The following is a 17802-nucleotide window of genomic DNA, read 5'->3' on the forward strand; positions in this document are numbered from 1 at the left end:
TTGTGCTTAGTGGATGGGTCACCCGTCTCAATTTTTCAGAATCGTTCGTTATGTAGTTCTAAAACTATTGATAATTTAATTATAACAACGATTTTAAGGATGTATGCCTCAATTCCGTGAAGTCATGATTTTACTATCAAGTTAAAATCTCAATATAAAACAAAAAACATATACGTAATTTTGTACAAGTAAAGTTAACTTTCAATTTCCATGCTTTTTACAAGAAGTAGGAAGTGCTTAATGCTACAAAAGCTAGAAGAGACCCTTAACTTTTCCATTAAGTGCTATTGAGTAGGGGTAGCAAATGGGTCCGCACTCTCTAATATGTCCGTTATGTTTTTTTTTGGTTTATGCGGGCTCAAACATTTATATGTTTTTTCTTTATATTTTTATACTTAAAATTTGTAGTTCTCACCCCATTTTTTGTGGGCTTTTGTGGGACGGTCCGTAATAGTAGGAGTGGCAAAACGGGCACGGTCCACGGAGAAGCCCGTTTTACCCGCACTTTTTCGCAGGGCGGGGCGAGGTTTTAGGTCCGCTCCCTTTACTGTGCCGCCCCACCCCGCCCTGTTTTTTTGCGGGCATGAGTTTTTTCATACAATTTTACGATTTTTAGGCCTAAAAAATTCAATGCCCGCGGACTTTCCCCGCCCTCACTTTTTTGCGAGGCGAAGCAAAGTTTTAGACCCGCACTCTCAACTATGTCCGCCCCGCTCCGTCTCATTTTTTCGCGGGTTTTTGTGGGCGCGGGCCTAAACGGGGCGGGCATGCCCGTTTGCCACCCCTACCTAATAGTGTGGGTATTAATGCAAATTTCTCTTTTTATTTGATTAAAATTTTCTATTTAAATAAAAGGTTTGTGACGTGGCATCTTGTGATTCGTGGGATTGATCCAACGACTAAAGTAATTGAAAATTTGTTCACCTTAGACAATCCTTTTCCGCATAAGGTCTCTAAATTCTGACCATGTTTTACTGAAACACCAATCTCGCAAGAAAACAAGAAAATTGCGAAACCGAGCCAGTGCAGAAAACAAGAACAAAAGCTTCACAAGGTTTAACCTATTAAGGCTAGCAATGTTGTTTCGGTGCTGAGAACGAAGATAATTCGTTTGATCTTTCATTTCATATCCAAAACGCCGTTAATCACAGTCGTTTTGCTCTGCTACACAGATTCGATTCTATTAACCTAATTATCAAGGTCACATGGCTTGGAGGCGTTTGATAACACAGGTCAGTTATTCAATCAATTTCAATTTCATATAATCTAATTTCCCTTTTTTTCTTATCGTTTGGGAAACCCTAATTTTGTCTATGTTTTGTATGGTATGGCTTGTTTGGATAAACAATTTAATTTGTAGTTTATTGCCTATATATAAATAAATTATTTCTGTAGTTAAAGATAATTGTTTTTGTATAAGTTAATAAGTTCCAATAAGCCAATTCAAACATACCTTATATATTGCTTAGGGTTAAAGATTACATGTATGTTAATCAGCCTATCTGGGCATTGGTTGGGGTTTGTTTTGTTTTGAATTGAAAGAGTGCTAAAGGTGTTGTTTTTACTAATGTACCGATAGCTTAATTGGACTCCCAATTTAGTTTTTATATTTATAAAGCCGATTTCGATCTCTATTATGTATCTTGTATTACTTTTATGTATTATATAATTTATAATTTATTTTTCCAGGTTGAAAGGCGTCAATCAGAATTTGGAAAGGTCAAAGATATATTGAGTAGAAGCTATTTATCACATAATAAGTTTGATGGCTGTTCAAGTAAGAAGCTTTTGTTTCTAAAATATAAGTTTTTGTTTCTCTTGTTTGCTGACACTTTGTTTTTCTGAATTAGTTATGCCCGTTGTTTACATCTGTGTTTTAAGTTATTAGGAAAGTATTATTGGCTTTAACTATTGTTTGCTGGACTCACTTTCAAATTTATGTAGGGAATGGGATTTTATTCTCCCAGGAAAGATCCCAGTCCAGCTATCTTGGAAATCTGGCCCGACGACTACGCGATTCATCTGAAGCTGAGGAAGCCTCTTATCTAAAAGAACTTTACCGTCGAAATGATCCTGAATCTGTGATTAGAGCATTTGAAAGTCAGCCATCTCTGCATACGAATTCTTCGGCACTTGCTGAATATGTTAAAGCATTGGTTAAAGTTGATAGGCTGGATGAAAGTGAATTACTCAAGACTTTGCGAAGAGGTGACTTTTTGGTGCTCATTTTCACTTGTCTGTGTTTACATGTGACCATACTTTGCCTTTTCTCTGTTTGACCAATATTTTGCAGACCTTCTATCCTTGTTCAGGGAATTAAAGTAGTGTATTCAATTAGGATTTGGAAGGATTTTAAAAGATTTTTATAATGAAAAAGTCTAGTGGTATTCATTCATTCAAGACTTTTGTTTAATTTATAACAGGTCAATGTTATTCAGTTATTGTTTTCTAGACTTTTAAAATTGAGTACAGAAATCCTGTGGTATTCAATGAAGACTGTTTTCAACTTAAAAGAAATCTCGTGGTATTCAAATAATTTCTAATTTCAATTGTTTGTTTAAAAAATGGAATTTAATGGACAATTTTACCAAGTTTCTAATTTCCTCCCGACCAAGAAACAAAACATAATCTTGAAGTGTTTATAATTTGATTGGAAAGCTGAGTTAATTGCTATTATGTCATGGTTGTGCCACAAAATAGAATCTAAACTTGCTGAGTGTCATGATTTAAGGTTAAACATTGCTAAAAAAGTTCACTTGACAATATTCTTTTTAATGATTTGAATATTACTACTTAACTTTCTTCTCTCATTTGCTGTTAACTTTTTGGTGATTTATATTTTGAGGGAATCCTGTTAGCAAATATTTTGGATAAATTATGACAGCAATATTTTCTTGAAATACTCCCTCTGTCCCAAATCACAAGCCCCCTATAGCAAATTTCACATATATTAAGATAAATTGGTAGTCTAGTTAATGCGTCCATTTTATGTGGGAGTATTACTAAATTTTCCTTTGGGTATATATGTATTCAATATTGACTTTTCATATTCCAACCGTCCTTTGGGTATATACGTATTCAATATTGACCTTTCATATACCAACTGTTCTTTGAGTATATATGTATTCAATATTAACTTTACATATTAGTAAATATTAATTAGGGTTATGTTTAAAAAATGCATCTAGTAATTTAAAATGAGACTTTTATTTAATTGACAATTTTTTTCCAATGAGTACTAATATAGTAAGGGACTTATGGAACATAGCAAGCTAATTGGTATATGTTTTGGTCCTGGATCTTGTTTTCCCCCAAAACCAGTGGAAGCCATTGTGTACATGGTAAAGTTAGCCCAATGGCAATAGGCCACATTGATCATAACCTTTAGATGGGAATTATGATGTTTGATTAATATCTTACTCTATTAATCATTAGGAACAAGAGAGTCATACTTTTATCTTTGTTCTAATGCTGCAGACTTTCAGTCACAATCATGGGATCTCTTTTCACCTTTCATTTAGTGAAAGGAATAGGGATAATTTCATAAAACTTCTTTTCATGGATGGGATAAATAAATGATGGATGGACGGAATCCAAAATCTTATATAGATCTATGTTGGGGTCTTCAGAATTCAAAAGTTGGCATTGCTATTGCACACTCGTCAAAATTTGTTATTCTTCTTTTCAATCAGCTATTTGAACATTCCTTTCTTTTGCATATTTACAGACTACATAATATAACCTGGGGTATCTAAATAATATTTACCGACTACATAATATAACCCGACGTATCTAAATAATATTAACCGACTACATAATATAACCCGAGCTATCTAAATTTTCAGGTATTTCCAATTCTGTGAGAGAGGAAGAAAGTAGTTTGGGTGGCCTTGCTGCTCTCAGAAATGTGGGTAAATCTACAAAAGATGGAATTCTTGGAACTGCAACTGCTCCTATTCATATGGTTGCTGCATCAGAAGGTGGAAATTTCAAGGAACAGTTATGGCGTACAATTAGATCTGTTGCCGTGGCCTTCCTCTTGATTTCTGGTGTAGGAGCTCTCATTGAGGATAAAGGAATTAGTAAAGGTATACTGTGTCATTGTAACTAGTAACTTACATACCTCTCAGTTTAATTCAATGTTCATTCTGAATTTGATGGGCTCATTCTCTGTTTTTCTATATTACTTTTCATTTTTTAGGTCTTGGTATGAATGAAGAAGTGCAGCCTAGTGTGGAGACAAGTACTAAATTTAGTGATGTGAAAGGTGTGGATGAGGCAAAGGCGGAACTTGAAGAGATTGTTCATTACCTTAGAGATCCTAAGGTAGTGTTTTCTGTCTCAAATCCATGTTCTCTCTTGCATGCGTTTCTCACACTCGAGCATGAAATAGTTATTTGATTGAGATGTGTCATAAGCTATTTCAATCTTGTTGGTTACTTATATATGACGCTACATGAAATTTGTTATTCTTTGGGGCGTGAAGATGTTGATACAATGTTATGACTTATGGAATAGTGCTAATGCTTTTGTTGATGAGAAATATGCCATTTTAATACAAGCGGTATATAGTAAAAATTGCTGAGAAAAATCAATTTTATTGCTCTGGATAATAATTTCTCAACAAATTGAATATACTCTCTGCCTTAGGTTTTCTATGTGCTTCTTTGTCATTTTTCATGAATTGCTTGGTTTGTAACTTTCAATATTCTAACTCAATATTGAATTATGCCTAATATAGCGTGGGTAGCTGTCTGTCTGTAACTGTTAGATTAGTTGGACTGAGTTAGTTAGCAGAAATATAGCTTGTTGCCAATAAATGTGAGGAGAGGTTGGCGGCAGCTAGGACTGGACAAAAATAGGACACAGCCTAATAACCGTGAAAATAGAGTAAAAAAACTGTCTTACAGGTGGATCAGTTGTCGTGGCAGAAACAAAAAGTCGGTGTACTGTGTCAATATACCAAAAGTCGCTGTAGTTGAAAAATATAGCCTGTAACCTATTAATTTTGGGAGTTGGGAATTAGTAAAAAAATAGATACTCTTATCAATTCATCATTTAGATGATCTTTGATTTTGGACACTCTTCTATTTCCAAACAGAACTCCTTTCCAACTATCCAACTTTCATGCACTTCAAGTCGTCATTCATCAACCACTGTCACGAGCATCATCTTTCTCCTTGACTCTTTTCACTCTTAAGCCATGTTTTTTATACTCTTTCGGCTAGAAAATAGCACCACCGCAACATACTGCGACTCCAAGCAATTGGTGCACACTCGGAAACCTTAATTTGACCACCGTTAGTTAGTCACTCGAAACAACCTCCCTTTTAACCTTCAAATCTGTACTGTTTTATTTTTCCTCATCCTTTTATATCGTTAACTGATCATACTACCTACCCGTCAAACCTGCACTCTGTCCAAACGACTACCCGCCTTACCCGTTCCCTCCATTGGATGGAGATGGGTGCTAATTTTCATTCCATTGTTTGCTTTGGGTTAGAATTTTGAGCCGGATCCAACCGGTTCCTACCCCAAGCGGTGGCTGTGGACAAAAAAAGAGAAAAGGGTTGGGTTACGCATCCTGACCTAGAAACGCTGGCCCAGTGGTTAAAACTCAACCCTGAAATTAACTGCCAAACTCTCAAATGATGCTGGTGCTCACTCTTTCTTCTCTCGAAGTATGCTAATTAATTCTGTTTTTTTATATTATACCTATTTGTTTTACCATTTTTTTTTTCTGCTCTCTTTTCTTTTAATTCCTGTTTATATCTTATGTTTTAGTTGGTATGCATTTTTCTCTGCCCTATAATTCTCTACCAATTTTAGCATGTCAATCAGTTTTTTTTTTCTTCCGTTGCATTTTTTGTCCAAATTTTTGTGTGCATCTGTTTATTCTATCTACATGTTTTTTCCATGGATCGCAATACCATTTACCTTGTTTATAACCATAATCTGCTGTTTGCCATAATTAGCACTATTTCTTAGAAAATCAGGTGCCTTTGGCTGGGAGGTGTGCAGACCCTTGAGGATCTGCGTAATTGTAGTTGTAATTAGAAAATTGTTCTGTGTCTCTTTATTGCTATTATGTGCACGGTAACTATGCGACAGTTTCCCTATTTACTGCACTACCCTGCTGGTGTTTTATCCGGCTACTTAACGTAGTTTGTCCTGGAACAAACTGGAATAACGGGTTTGAGATTTACTTCTGCGTGAAACTTATTCTGTCTCATCTGGCTCAGTTCCTGTTTCCATTGGTGGCCAATATTTTTCATATTAGAATCTGACAAAAAGTTCGTACAAGATGTTTTAACATAAATGCTTAAAGTGCTCTTTATAGAACTTAAATTTTGTGTGACTATTGTTATCACATATCATTTTCTTACTTTTTAAATTATATTGTATATACTTTTTTCTTGATCATATTCTGGCCTGTACTGTTCTGTACTATATTTAGATAACTCTTTTCCCTTGTCACAGCGCTTTACTCGTCTAGGTGGCAAACTCCCAAAAGGTGTTTTGCTTGTTGGCCCGCCTGGCACTGGAAAAACAATGTTGGCAAGAGCCATTGCTGGAGAGGCTGGAGTTCCTTTCTTTTCATGCAGTGGAAGTGAATTTGAAGAGATGTTTGTTGGTGTTGGTGCACGAAGAGTGAGAGATCTTTTTACTGCTGCAAAAAAGAGGTCGCCTTGTATAATCTTTATTGATGAGATTGATGCTATTGGCGGAAGTCGAAATCCAAAAGACCAAATGTACATGAAGATGACTTTAAATCAAATGCTTGTTGAGTTAGATGGATTCAAACAAAATGAAGGCATAATTGTGATTGGTGCTACTAATTTTCCTGAGTCACTAGATAAGGCTCTGGTGAGACCTGGGCGTTTTGATCGCCATGTCGTTGTTCCCAATCCAGATGTAGAAGGACGGCGACAGATTATGGAATCTCACATGTCAAAGGTATGCTTTTATTCTTCTGGAAGAATATTTTATTTTGGGTTGGATGTCTTAAGAATTTTGTGCAGTGTGTGCAGCCGTGCACTATATTGGTGCAAAAAATTGTGTAGTATGATTTCCTTCAGCTATGTTAGGATGTCTGCTGGATACGCCACATCACATGAGCTAACAGCCTAACATCCATGACAACTCATGATACTTTTTGAATCATGTCTATTTTTATTCGAGTTTCTAAATTTACTTGTGAATGTGCACAGTTGTGAGATATAGTAAGGCTGTGTCAGATATGGACTTCTCAGAACTTAGAAGACAACTTCTAACCCGTGTTTTTGTGTGATTCTTTGCCCAATACAATGCAGGTTCTGAAAGCGGATGATGTTGATCTGATGATCATTGCTCGGTGTACACCTGGTTTCTCTGGTGCTGACCTTGCAAATTTGGTTAATGTTGCTGCCCTCAGGGCTGCGATGAATGGTTCCAAAGCTGTGAGCATGCATGATTTAGAGTTTGCCCGGGACAAAATCATGATGGGAAGTGAACGCAAGTCAGCTGTTATATCTGAGGAGTCAAGAAAGACTACTGCTTTCCATGAGGGTGGCCATGCCTTGGTAGCAGTTCACACTGACGGTGCGCTTCCTGTTCACAAGGCAACTATAGTTCCTCGTGGGATGGCTCTTGGCATGGTTTCTCAACTGCCGGACAAGGATCAGACTAGTCACTCTCGTAAACAGATGCTTGCTAGGCTTGATGTTTGTATGGGAGGTCGGGTTGCTGAAGAGCTAATTTTTGGAGAAAGTGAAGTTACTTCTGGTGCATCCTCAGATCTTTCACAGGCAACTTCTTTGGCCAGGGAAATGGTTACAAAGTATGGTATGAGTACTGAAGTTGGTCCGGTCACTCACAATTACTATGATAATGGAAGAAGTATGAGCTCAGAAACTAGGCTGCTTATTGAGAAAGAAGTGAAGAACTTACTGGAGAGAGCTTACAACAATGCAAAAACTATCCTAACCACCCATGAAAAGGAGCTTCATGCACTTGCAAATGCTCTTCTGGAGCATGAGACACTTACAGGAAGTCAGATAAATGAATTAATTGCAAAGGTCAAATCCCAGAAGCAACAACCGCAGTCACGTGTTGTCGAAGCTCAGGGAAATTCTCGGCCCAATCCAGCAGCTGCTGCGGCAGCAGCGGCCGCTGCAGCCGCAGCTTCTGCTGCTGCAAAAGCTCAAGGAGTTGCACCAGTAGGATCTTAGCGCAGAAAACTGGCGATGCTAAATAATCACTACCGGATTAATATGTGCAGATAGTAATTAATCGGTGTTTTTGTGGGTTCCATCAAATTCAGTCCATGGAACTCGACTGTGTTTTTGTGGGTTCCATCAAATTCAGTCCATGGAACTCGACTGTATTCAGGGTCAGGCTGACCCCATATTTTAGTGAGTTGAAATATCTTGTAGGAGTTCCCATTATTATTTTTAATAATTGTCTTGTTACTTTTATATAGGATTATTATCCGTCAGAACTGCAATCATATTTTTATCTTAAACTTTCACGTTACTCTTTTTTCTCATTATTTATTCTCGTGTGAGATGATGAAGATGGACACATGTTTGAGATTTTTCAGAACTAATTTGCAGTCTGAATAAATGCTTTAGAGAAGATACTAACTTCAAGAACTAATTTGTTAGATAGAACCAATCATTCTTTTTTATACTTCCTTTTTCTTTATCTACAGGATAGTAATTTTGAGCCATTTTGTTAAGTTCCGAGACACGAAAATGGGTTCTCTCTAATTTTTTTCATTCAGCTCCTATTCAGCTCTAAATCCAACGAAGTTAAGCAAGAAAATAATAATGACATAGAAGAGAGATAAGCACAAAATATAATCTAAAGGTTACAATTATGGCTGAACAAAGGGCAGGAGAAGAAAAACTGCGAGGATCCATATCCCAGAGACACATATGTCAGTAACTTTGCCATTGTCCTATTTGTAGCTATTTTGTAATTTTATGCTATTAAAATACTTGATGTGAATTTGTTAGCAGATTTTATTTTCAGTTTTAAAACAATAAGTTTATGTTATTTTCTTTTTAGTCTATCAATTTGAATAAAAGAATATTACAATTAATCACACAAAAATAGTTGCAAGCATTTAAAGATAAAACACAATCTCTCTTACTTAACTAAAAAGCCTCCTATGATAAAAAGGCCAATCACTTATTTTTTGGAGTGTAACCAAGGATTAACTCAACTCGTATGTGCTAATTGAGTTTAATGTTAGTCAAAGATTAAATAATTGATTTAGGGTATTATTTATTTATATATATGCATTTATGCATATATGCTTATCGGTACTATATTTCTATATGAACTTAAAATTAGTATTAAGTAGAAGCAAATAATAAAATTAAGGATAATAAAGTAGTGAGATCACATCAACTTTTTCCTCCAAAAACCCTCTCAATGTGAAAAGGAAATACCACGAGATTTAATTCAATAAAATATCTTCACTATAGAAAAGTATGATTACAAACTTTCTTGATACAAGAAAATATATTTAAGATTCTCTCTTTCTCTCAAAGAAGTTAGAACCATATTGCTCATTATCAGTTCAAGGAAGATAATGATCATCAATGCTTAGATTTCACGACTATTTGTAAATCTCATCTTAATATTTCTTATGTTGGAATGTGCAGCCTCAACCTCAAGGTTCAAACAAATTATTTAAACCTTCAAATGTCGATCCCCTTTTTAACATATTGAAATTATTTTGATGACTTGACTATGATTTATCACAAATTAAAGAGAGAATACCAAAAAAATCTCCATGTCGATGAGAAATGCACTTTCATTGCCAAAACATAAGCACTTTTTGGATATTTCTCTCATATACCTTAATATCCACTTTACAATATTCCACTGCTATTGTCATATGTTTGATAAAAGTATACTCATAATTCCAAAATATATATATATATATATATATATATATATATATATATATATATATATATATATATATATATATATATATATATATATATATATATATATATATATATATATATTAATTCCACTGCTATAGCCTATTTTTTAGGAGAAAAATATGCTATGTATTTTTTTTTATTATTTTATTTCATTTAGTATCACCGTTTGATCAATTATTTTATTTTGGATATTTCTCTCATATACCTTAATATCCACTTTACAATATTCCACTGCTATTGTCATATGTTTGATAAAAGAATACTCATAATTCCAAATATATATATATATATATATATATATATATATATATATATATATATATATATATATATATATATATATATATATATATATATATATATATATATATATATATATATATATATATATATTAATTCCACGGCTATAGCCTATTTTTTAGGAGAAAAATATGCTATGTATTTTTTTTTATTATTTTATTTCATTTAACATCACCGTTTGATCAATTATTTTAACGGTTGAAATTTGGTGTCAAATTAAACTTTGACACCTTTGGTGTCATTTGATCCTATATATATATATATATATATATATATATATATATATATATATATATATATATATATATATATATATAATGGCTGGTTTTGTGCAGACCACTTTGCATAAAAGGTTACTCTCAAAATGGGCCGAAGCCCATGGGCCGGCCTATTTGGCCCGAAAATTTTTAGGGCATGCGCCTCATTTTTCGAGCCCATTTACATCCGGGCCTTTTTTAGCCCGACCCTAAAAAGCCCTAAAAAATATGGGCCGGCCCGTATGGGCCATGGGTAGCCCACCGGCCCGAAAAAATTAAATATTTTTAATATAATTAAAATTTATCCTTTCCTAATTATAATTATTATAAAAATTTATAACATTTTGTTGTTATAATTATCATAAAATTATAATTGTTATGAATATTTATAACTTAAAATTTGTTGGAACAAGTTATTTAATTATTTGTGCTACATTATATAATTTGTGATGTATTTTGGATAGTTTAAATTAAGTTAATGTGTTGTTTTACATTTTAATTATTAACTTATATGGATTATTTAGAAATTATAATTTTGTATATATATAAATATATATATATATATATATATATATATATATATATATATATATATATATATATATATAGGGCATATCATATGAGAATGTTTTTTTTATATGAGAATGTGCGAATGAATCTGAACCATTGGATTTTAAAATAAATGGTGGAGATTATGGATGAATCTTTTTTTTTCTCTCTCTCCTAGATTTTGAAATAAATGATGTAGGAGAGAGAAAAAAAAATTCACCCATAATCTCCACAATTTATTTTAAAATCCAATGGTTCAAATTCATTCTCACATTCTCATATAAAAAAGGCATTCTCATATGATATGCCCTATATATATATAATGTATTCTTGCATGCAATTATATGGTTACTTACAAAAATAAGGAGAAAATTTTAATTTTTTATAGAAATGGGCCCGTTTAGGGCCGAAGCCCATTTAGGGCCGGGTAGCCCGCAGCCCAGACAGGGCTGGGCCTGGGTAGTAAAATTAGAGCCCATTTAAAAATGAGTTTTTTGGGCCCGGCCCTATAAAGCCCGAAGCCCATATGGGCCGGGTAGCCCATATTGACAGCTCTACTCTCAAGTCTCAATAGAAGAATATGACACATTGTTCATTTCTTGATTTTCTTGGTCGTTGTTTGGGCATTTACCTTACTATGTTTTAAATGACCAGGTAGTGAAAGATCCACATGTATGACATTATGCATGTTAAATCTCTAAAGAATTTATTGTTTTAGATTTCTTATGACATCCATAACACTCTTTTAATATCATCTTTAATAATCTTCATTCCAATGATCATTTCCGCGACACTCAAATCTTTCTTAAAACATATTGCTTAATCGTTCATCTATCCTTTTTTCCAATAATAATCATATCATCAAAAGTATGATGAGCTCAAAATTATCGTAATTCTTCAAAAATACACAGTGCTAAGTTGCTATCTTTATGAACTTATATTTGGTTATAAAGAGATCAAACTTCTTGTACCATTATCTTGATACTTGTTTCAAATTATAAAGACTTGTCTTCAAACAATACACAATGGGTTTTTTATTGGTTCAACAAAACCTTCTAGTTGCTCCATATACATTTCTTCTTCGATGACTTCATGTAAGACTGCCGTTTTAAAATTAAGTTGATATATCTCAAAGTCTAATTTTGCATCTAAATCAAGATATTTTTGAAGTCTAATTCTCCAAGTCTAATAAGCCAAAAGAACCAGAAAAACCCACAGATCATTTAAAACAAGGAAGCTATCATAAGTGACCACTACCACAACTCCACCCAAGACAACCAAACTAGAGCTCCAAACTACTAATCCACCAACAACAGAAAATGAACCATTAGACAAAAAAACCAACCATTGTGGACCTCAGGAGAGAGACTGATCTCTAGAACAACTATTGATTTAAGCATGTGATAGGGTTCTTAAGCCAATCTGAGAAAAGAAAAGAGATCACAATAATCTGCAAGAAAACCAAGTCCAAGCCAAAAAGATACTATCCACCATCTCTTTTACATTTGTTGAAACATCGTTGAAAAACTTATCATTGTGCATAGCCTAAATGGTCCAAACCCCTTCATGCCAGATCATAGAGAAACCCCCTATAACCTTAGCCATATCACCTAGAGAATGAAATAGCTCAAAAAGATAACTAGAGTTCATAGAAAGAACAATTTGGAAGCCCATCCAACTAAAAATCCTATACCAAACACTGGGCTCAAGACTATAGGTAACAAACAGATGGGAAGCATACTTAATCCGCTATGTGCACATGATACAAGAGATCACCTTCAGATCAATTAATACTTTCCTCTTAAAAGATTCTCTCTGGACGGGAACCGATCTTGCATAATCTTCTAAGAAAAATCTTCACCTTGGAGGGCCCCCAACTATCCTAGGTCAAGGGAAGGGTTGTGAACTCTTTCGCGGCTCAGGTAGCAACAAGAGGGACAAAGCTTAATTGAAAGTGATAAGCAGATGCAACACAAAAAATACCTCCCTATTATGCCTCAAAACCCACCTATGTCTCTCCTCATGAAATCGGACATCACGAAGAATCGAGAAGAACTCAACAACTAAAGGTTCTTCATGAATAAGAAAGGGGCTCCTTTATCTCATCTCTCAAGTAAGGTTACCTTCCACCCACCTACCTATCTCTCCCACAGCCCCATCTAGAGAAAGGATTGCTACAATAGATGTCATCTTCACCACTGGTGCAAAGATTTCTTCAAAATTTATGCCTTTTTTTTAATGACATTTGTTTATGACAATCCTTACTTTGTACTTGGGGTTTGAGTTTGTATCTTCAAACTGAGTTTGAACGCCCACTTGTTTTAAATCCCTTTATTCCTTTTGGTACCTTTATCAAATCTCATGTTTGGTTATCCTATAGATATTAATTTATTATTCCATAACTTGTGTCCATTTCTCCTTATCTTCAATTTTAATAGTTTTTATGAAGCTTTGACCCTTTCATCATTGTTAGTAAATTATAACTTGAGGTTATTGTTCTATCTCATCATCCTTTACCAACCGTTCTTCTTGCATTGTCTGGTATTGTTCTATATGACCAGGTTGCTTTATATGATAGAGCTTTGTGGAACTATCATACTAATTATTCTCTAAATTAAAGTTGTGTAATAAAATGGTCTTGGGACTATTATATTGAATGTCATGGATCATTTGGTCTTCATAAAATACCACATCTCTAATTCAAACAACCATCCTCTTTGTAAGATCCTATAATTGAAACCCAAGTTTATCTCTTAGTGAACCAAGGTATATTCATCCTTTAAATTTCTCAACAATGGTTCAATTCATAATTTAAAATAAATTATTCATATGAGGAATATTGGGAGGTAGCTTATCATGTATAATTCTATGGGTATTTCAATAATCCTCAAATGAAACCATGTACTCCACACCATTATTAGACAACAAATATTTCAACTTTCTTCTAGAAGCTCGTTCAAAAGAAGCATGACACTCTTTGAAAACATTTAAAACTTGATCTTTTGAATTCAATAGATACATTAAAACTTCCATATAGTCATCTTAAATGAAGGTGACATAGTTTTAACACAACTAAGAACCATTCATATGTTGCGCATACATTTGAGTAAATTAGATCTAGAATTTTCCTTCTTCTTCATGTACTATCTAACCTTTAAAAAGATATTATACGTTGCTTTACTTCTATAAAATATTCACATGATTCAAGTGTTTGATCCTTTATATTTGGAAGAAGATATTAAGAATATCCAAACCTTTATGTACTTCCAGTAAATACAATAAGGTGGCAAAACCTTATTACGTATTCGACATCAAAAGAGCCATGTACTTCAATTTAAGAAGCTAACGAATGATACTCCAAACTACGAGGGTTGTGATATTTATAGATACAATCTATGTTTCGTATCATGGAAGGAAACAATATTTCCTATACTTCTCAACGAATACATGGGAATAAGGAGATATGTTTTTCCTCCTAGATTGAAAGAGCGATTTCCTCCTTTGTAACTTTGACAAAAATAACTTTTTTGGAGACACCTTGTCTATCACATTTGGTAGAAGTTGACTAGAAATGGACACAGAATCGGTTGGGGCGACCTAAGATCTAGTACGAAAACCCATGCTATAGTCAGGTGACCTGAGTCACGCCCGTCTGTTTCCTCTTATGGCCCTTTCCTGACTTCCTTGGGAAGATAAAATCATGGAGTGTTCTCCTTTAAGTCCTATTAAAAGTCATCATATCCCACAATATCTTAAGCATGAGGTTGGAGAGGGTGAAGTGATTAACTTGGGAAATGGTTCCCTTTAAATTAAATTTAGGGAAGTGAATCTTAAGAAAGGCCTAAAGAGCGAGTTCCTCAAGCAAGGCTTTTGAGGGAGATCCCTTCAAGCAAGGCTTGAAGGGATGATTCCCTTAAGAAAATATTAAAGGGTGAGTCCCTCAAGACATACTTGGAAGGAAAGTCCCTTAAGTAAGGCTTGAATGGGTGTTTCCCTCAAGCATCAACGCGGGGAACATGCAAAACATTAATTGCCCTGTCATGATGAGTCTGTCTAAGGATGACACAAACATTGTGAGCTCTTATACAAAGTTCATACATTGATATTGGAATGTATATGCCCTGAACATTTATAATAGGCGTGAATATATTATCGAACAATGATAGCTTATACGACCTAGGCACTTGGCTTCATAAATAGTTGAGTCTCACTTGCTTCTCCCTCCTTTCTTCACACTTTCTTCATTTTTGTAGTAAAATTCATTAAAACTTTCCTTCCAAGTTCAACTTCCCCATCTTTGACGCATCATCACCATCAATCAAAACATGTGTTGAAATTTTCCTTTTCCATTGTCCTCTTTTTCTAGAATGAAGATTATTTGGAATTTAGACGAGAATAACAATGTGATAGAACATTTTAATCGTGTAGATTATATATATAGATGGGATCACCGTGTTAGGAATGCGAGGTGACAAAAAAGGAAATTTGATTACAATCTTGTAGAATTAGGGATGTTTGGCAATTACGGTAGTAACTATGATTCTAGTAGTGGTAGTGACCCCTTTTCCACTATTCTTTCTTTGTAAAATCAAGACCATTGATGTTGTCCAACTCTTCAAAACATTTGGGAGTTGAAGATTACGAGACGATTTATACAACCCAGGAGAAAATGGGTTCGTTTTGTAAGAGCGTAAACCTATCTAGCTCAACGGACAAAAAAGATGTCCTCAAAGAACATTATTTAAAAGAGTAAAAGGTTAATATGGCGTCCCCTGCTGACTCTGAAGAAAACTTCTTCTACATGCACCCCATAAAATATATGATCCGGGGGGGGGGGGGGTGATCCCCTTCACATTAATTGAGTTTGAGGTTCTTAGTGCCATCAACATCGCTCCTCTAAAAAATATCACCCAACAGACATGCCTTCATCAAGGCGTTTGAGGTCATGTGTAGGAACTTAGAAGTCACACATTCGGTATGAGTCTCAAGGCTGATATAATCACATACTATTCGCCTCTAAGGCCCAAATGAAAGTTATCCCAATCCATATTTCCTCAAACACTTTCTAAGTGGGTTGGGATAACTCAATTGTCATAGTTATTTATGCCAAAATGAAAGTTATCCCAATCCACAGTCCCTCACGTACTTTCTCACTCATGTGTCATTGTTGTTGATATCATAAATCTTTGCTTATATGTCTTGAGCAATATTGATATCTCCCTTGTCTAACTTCCCATGCATAATATACAAGGAACCTTTGTAGTTTCAAGCTTCTCCATAATTACTTGAAGACTTAGTTTTGATGAAGACAACATATTTCAAAAAGGATGAGCAAAGATAAATGGATAAGAACATCAAGATTTACAACTTTCATGAAGATTAAAGACTTGGTTTGATTGATCTTAAAATATTGGTACAAAACTAAAACTCTTTTACATTGATATCGTTTAGTGCTCAAAAGATATACTTTCATACAAATGCATTATCAAAGTTTATACAAATGCACACCATAAAGTCTTAGCCCTTTTAAAATATGTTTTTAAACATCTTTAGTATGATGTAACCGGTTACCAAAAACATGTAACCGGTTACATTGCTGGCAGTAGCGTTTCTCTTTTGTTATTGATGTTTTTCAACATGATGTAACCGGTTACATCATTTAGGTAACCGGTTACATGGTCGTGAATTTGAATTTTCTGGGCATAACGTTATCATGTAACCGGTTACATGCTTTAGGTAACCGGTTACATCTGAACCAGTGGCACTTTTTCAGAATGTTTTGAAACCAAACGAATTTGTCTTTCAAGCCATTAACCATTGCATTGTTTCATCAATATGCAACCATTCTAAAAGGTGTAAAGTCACCTATATATTCTATACATTTTCAGATTTTATTTTTTACCTCTTTCATAATATTCACAACCTTTTTCTCACAAATATTTTCAAACAAAGTGTTCCATATTATTCAAATTTCATTGAGAAATTTTCTGCATTGCTACATATCATTTCAGAAAAATATTCTCATACATTCATATACATTGAGCACTAACATATCCTTGTGAATTGTTTTATTTGAAAGAGAAGATCAATCCAAGATTGATATTGCTATACAAACTTCTACTCAAATTATACTTAGAAATTATATCTTATTTTTCAGGATTGTTGAAAATAAGATTGTTTTGTTCCCTTACTATCCAGGATTGTTGGAAGTAAGTGTTGTGTTTGAAGAGGATTGTTCTTCATCCACATTAGTATTGTTTTGATCTTAAAGGTGTTAAGAACCTTTGATCACCCTATAGGTTAGATAGTAAAGCATAGGCTTGTACAATAATTCTAACTATAGTGAAATCTCTTTCGTGTTGGAAAGGGGACTGGAGTACTCTCGGATTGTGAGGGGAACCAGTATATATCCTTGCGTTCTTTACTTTTCCGCATTTTATCGCTTTCATCACCTTTACCAAAGAAAAGAAAAGAACCATTCAAAACCTTCAAACACTTAACCAAAAATTAGTATAAGTATTCTCATAAAACCTATTAAATTTTTGAAAGCCTAATTCACCCCCCCTCTTAGGCGCACTCTTAAACTTACAACCTTGGTTTTCTCTCACGAGGAACAACCATGCTTCCTTTACAGATCTTCCATATATCACATTCGAATTGATTTATCATGCTAACTTCATTTAACTTACATGCTGAGAAAATGTTTAGACGCATGTCTCAGACATGACTTACCTCATTCAACACAAGCTTAT

At 34.3% G+C, this 17802-nt stretch overlaps 1 protein-coding gene across 1 annotated transcript; it reads left to right on the forward strand.

Moving 5' to 3' along the window:
• The first annotated feature begins 965 nt into the window (after nucleotides 1–965).
• LOC131660774 (ATP-dependent zinc metalloprotease FTSH 4, mitochondrial-like) lies at nucleotides 966–8509 on the forward strand. The gene is made up of 8 exons (XM_058930090.1): nucleotides 966–1054; nucleotides 1173–1232; nucleotides 1690–1777; nucleotides 1945–2208; nucleotides 3846–4088; nucleotides 4202–4326; nucleotides 6481–6957; nucleotides 7314–8509. The coding sequence occupies exons 2-8, from the start codon at nucleotides 1206–1208 to the stop codon at nucleotides 8208–8210; spliced, it is 2121 nt and encodes a 706-aa protein (XP_058786073.1). The 5' UTR covers nucleotides 966–1054; nucleotides 1173–1205; the 3' UTR covers nucleotides 8211–8509.
• The last annotated feature ends 9293 nt before the right edge of the window (nucleotides 8510–17802 follow it).

This window comes from Vicia villosa, linkage group LG3 (genome assembly GCF_029867415.1).
Source record: "Vicia villosa cultivar HV-30 ecotype Madison, WI linkage group LG3, Vvil1.0, whole genome shotgun sequence".
In the NCBI taxonomy this organism is placed as follows: domain Eukaryota; kingdom Viridiplantae; phylum Streptophyta; class Magnoliopsida; order Fabales; family Fabaceae; genus Vicia; species Vicia villosa.

Coding starts and splice junctions, on each gene's coding strand:
- LOC131660774 (XM_058930090.1), top strand. CDS start 1,206: ATGGCTTGGAGGCGTTTGATAACACAG. Junction 4,089..4,201: donor GGATAAAGGAATTAGTAAAG/GTATACTGTGTC, acceptor TTCATTTTTTAG/GTCTTGGTATGAATGAAGAA. Junction 6,958..7,313: donor TGGAATCTCACATGTCAAAG/GTATGCTTTTAT, acceptor AATACAATGCAG/GTTCTGAAAGCGGATGATGT.